We start from the raw sequence: 3526 nt of genomic DNA, 5'->3' as shown, positions 1-3526 counted from the left end.
TGATAGCTTATCAAGTAGGTCAACCTACAGAGACGGGTGGCTCAGGGGGTAAGTTACCAGTCATGGGTAAAACGGGACACCCATTAGAAACCAAAAATTATTTGTGAAAGCTGGCTATTATGCCTTCATTGGAGCACTCACAATAATGATAACAACAGGAATTCAGGAATAAACGGGCTTTATTCAGAGACGATTAAGTACACCGGCTAACTCACACATATTGGCCGCCAAGCAGAGAATGAGAGCGCGCGTCTCGCGCATGCGCCAACACTGCGCCACCTTCCGACACTATCCTATGTGGAAACTGTGCCGCCGTCACAAATTGATTAATTGGATGCATTTGCATGGTTTGATGATAAAACATATACGAAAATCAATATTACATGCATAGACAAATAATTACAGGGTCTCCCATATTACCCCATGACTGTCCCATATTACCCCAATAACGAAAATGTACAACAATGTATAGATTTCACAAATAGAACTTCATTTAAAGCCTGATCCTGCACACTCTTCACAAACAAAATCATAGAATTGCTTTCCAAAGACTCTGGCACAAGTTTCATGGAACCAGGTGAAGCAAGCTGGGCATTGTATCCACCCCTCTGAATCATCTGGATCGTCATCGTAATAGTTTCCCTCACAACGTCCACAGATATTTGATGGATCATCACGGTCAATGGTGGTCTTCTTCTGGCCACCTGCTGCAGCAGTAGATTTCGAGCAGGAGGGAGCAGGTTCCTGTTTACGCTTAGTTGAACTTTTGGATTTACTCGCCGGGCACAATTTCCATTTGACACTGCAGATTTTCCATTTGGTACTGCAGATTTTCCTTTAGAATTTGCTGATTTTTTTCGGCTTTGAGCTTTTTTCTTTTGTTTCTTTGCTTTTTTCTCTTTTTCAGCAGCTTTTTTATTTTGCAGTTCAAGTTAGTTCAGCAAGTCTTTTTGGTAATTTTCACCTGTCAAATGCTTTGACCCTGTTTTGAAATAGTTTCGGGTCGATACGTACCTGCATTATTTTCGCTGGTATGACGTTCAGCTTTGTCCAGGTATCTCGCGATATGAAGCTCCGCTGCATTCCAGGAACCATTCTGGCATGCTCGGCTTCGCGACGCTTCACCTCCCGTTCGTACATGTCATAGATGCTGTGCCATCCAAAGCCAATCTCCTCACCATCATGCAATCTTATGAAGGACTTCGTGCCACGTTGAAGCGATGAAAACAGCATTTACCATGTTTTTAAGCTGCAAAAAATCGTTTTCATTCAAGTTTATTGTTAGCTCATTAGTTATTCACGCTCATAATACGTCACAAAGAAATTCCTATTCCATCTGTAAATAGTAATCGCGTAATTTTAATTATTGCTATGTGAGATATGTAAAACGAGGTATGTATGCATTGCTATGTTCATATGTATCATAATGAAGTATGTAAAAAATTGTAAATCACATTATTTTACTGCGTTTGTTAGTCAGTAACCTAATAAATATTTTGGCATTGCTTCTAATTTAATGATTTTGTGTCATTTTATTTGACTGTCAACAAAAGAAATATGTAAAGATTCTACTTACTTGGTGCGATGGACAGATGACAAAGTGCACCCGGTACGTTGGATCGAATGGGTGGGTGAACCATGGCTCGATGTCCTGTGTGGATCTCTTGTAGTACCCTGGCATTTCTCCCGTCCACGCTCTGATTGCAGCCTCATGGTTTCCGCAAGGCAGGCTGTGAGGAATTTATGTTCCAGAGAAGATTCCGTGGCGAAGTAGGACCCTATGACGTCATATGCAGATTTCAGGTCTATCCAAAGAAACTGCAGTACAGACTGCGCTGGTGCTATCCGCTTTTTTGATTCAAGGGTTTCATAAACGTCGTGAAGGCTGCTGACATCGTCTGGTGTTAGTGCGATGCCGTACATTTGCTGATTCTTGCTGTTCCACATCACCTTACTGATGACACGTACTTCATCAAGAATCAGTACACCCTCTCCCTTCGGTACTTCATGTCCTTCAGAAACCTTTATTTGAAGCTGCGATAGTATTCTGCTGCAGCATGCAGATTTTTTTCAGACAGCCCGCTGACCTCTAGCGCAGTTTCCATCTGCATTTGCAGACTGCGGATGCATGGCAGCTGCAGTATTTGCAGTTTTCTGAGGGCCTTGTAAGCTGCCGGACTTCGTGAGAAGATAGCCAATGCTGCAGAAACAATTTAAAATTGACTGTAACAAGGATAATTAATTACTGCTAGGCGTGTGATTCTAGCTCCAATTACATACTGTTGAACGTGCAGATACAAAAACAGATATCAGAATTTTAATGTTTAACTGATACCCTCAGGACTGGGTTAAAGGAGAAAATTGGACATCCCCATCACAATCATTGTGAAACAGTTTGAGTAAACAAGCATTATGGTTGTTTCAAAATAATTTATCAAACGGTTTCCATACAAACTGTGCACGTGTGCTTGTGTACAAACAGTACTACCATTACCTCTGCCCGAGAACGATGAGCTCGCCAAATGACATAAGTTCTAGCAGCGATACGGAGAGTGATGGAGAAATATTACTTACCCCTGACTTATAAATTTTACTTTTGCGTCGAATAAATCGAGTCGACCAAGCGCAAATGTTTGTTGTGATATCACGGACCTCTCCTCCACACTGAACAGTTCCACAGTAATGGCTCGCCCCATCCTCCGCACGGAGTGTATATTTAGCATTATAAACGACGTGAATATTTTGAAACCTGTACACATTACATTTTTTCCTACACATATATGCAATCATCAATGTCATACCTTATTTCTGTGCTGCGAACTACATTCCAGCGGCTTCCCTTTAAGAAATATTTATGGGTTTGATGCAGAGATCCTTTTTGACAAGAAAGCAGGGACTCGGTATCTGAATATCCAAAGACAAACCATGCTTGGCATGCGAAAATGTTGAGATCAATTATAAGAAACTTACCCATTCTGTATGTAACAGTCGACCATATGTTGGAATTGTTTCCACTTCCTGAATAAGAAAAGTTATGCATAAATGAACCAAACTTACTACCAGGAGACACTTGTAATATTTTTAATTAAAAACAATGCATTAGAGCTAAAACAGTTTGTTACTGTCATGATTGTGTAAACACAAACAAGATATTTAACCTTATGTAGATTCGTTTTATTCAAGAAACGTAGCTGAACTGAACACGAGATTACAAACCGCCATGACGAACTCCCGTAGCTCCCCCTGGCTCTCAAATATCTAACTAAAAGATAGACAACTCTCCTACAGGGCGCTATCGTCAGTAATCATTATGACATCTCCTTTCCTTTGAGATAAACATCTTATTCTATAGCATGAATGACTTTGAATGACAAAAGATCAACTTTTCAATAATGCTAACCAAACGACACTTAACACTAATTCAGACAGTAGGGTAGACTGCCCACTGTCTGGACGGACTTGCGGCCCCGGTTTTTGCGCGCAGCGCACAGCTCGCGGCGAAGCCGCGCCCTAACGCGAATACGCC

At 41.2% G+C, this 3526-nt stretch overlaps 1 protein-coding gene across 1 annotated transcript in view; it reads right to left on the bottom strand.

Moving 5' to 3' along the window:
* Positions 1–2024: 2024 nt before the first annotated feature.
* The window catches only part of LOC106816723 (uncharacterized protein K02A2.6-like), an 11010-nt gene continuing 9508 nt past the window's right edge, over positions 2025–3526 (bottom strand). Inside the window, exon 4 of the mRNA XM_014821340.1 lies at positions 2025–2200. Within this exon, the coding sequence (XP_014676826.1) occupies positions 2025–2200 (176 nt within the window). The remainder of the gene's footprint in view (positions 2201–3526) is intronic.

Source organism: Priapulus caudatus, unplaced genomic scaffold (assembly GCF_000485595.1).
Source record: "Priapulus caudatus unplaced genomic scaffold, Priapulus_caudatus-5.0.1 Scaffold1463, whole genome shotgun sequence".
In the NCBI taxonomy this organism is placed as follows: Eukaryota; Metazoa; Priapulida; class Priapulimorpha; order Priapulimorphida; family Priapulidae; genus Priapulus; species Priapulus caudatus.
This window is presented reverse-complemented; position numbering and strand designations above follow the sequence as displayed.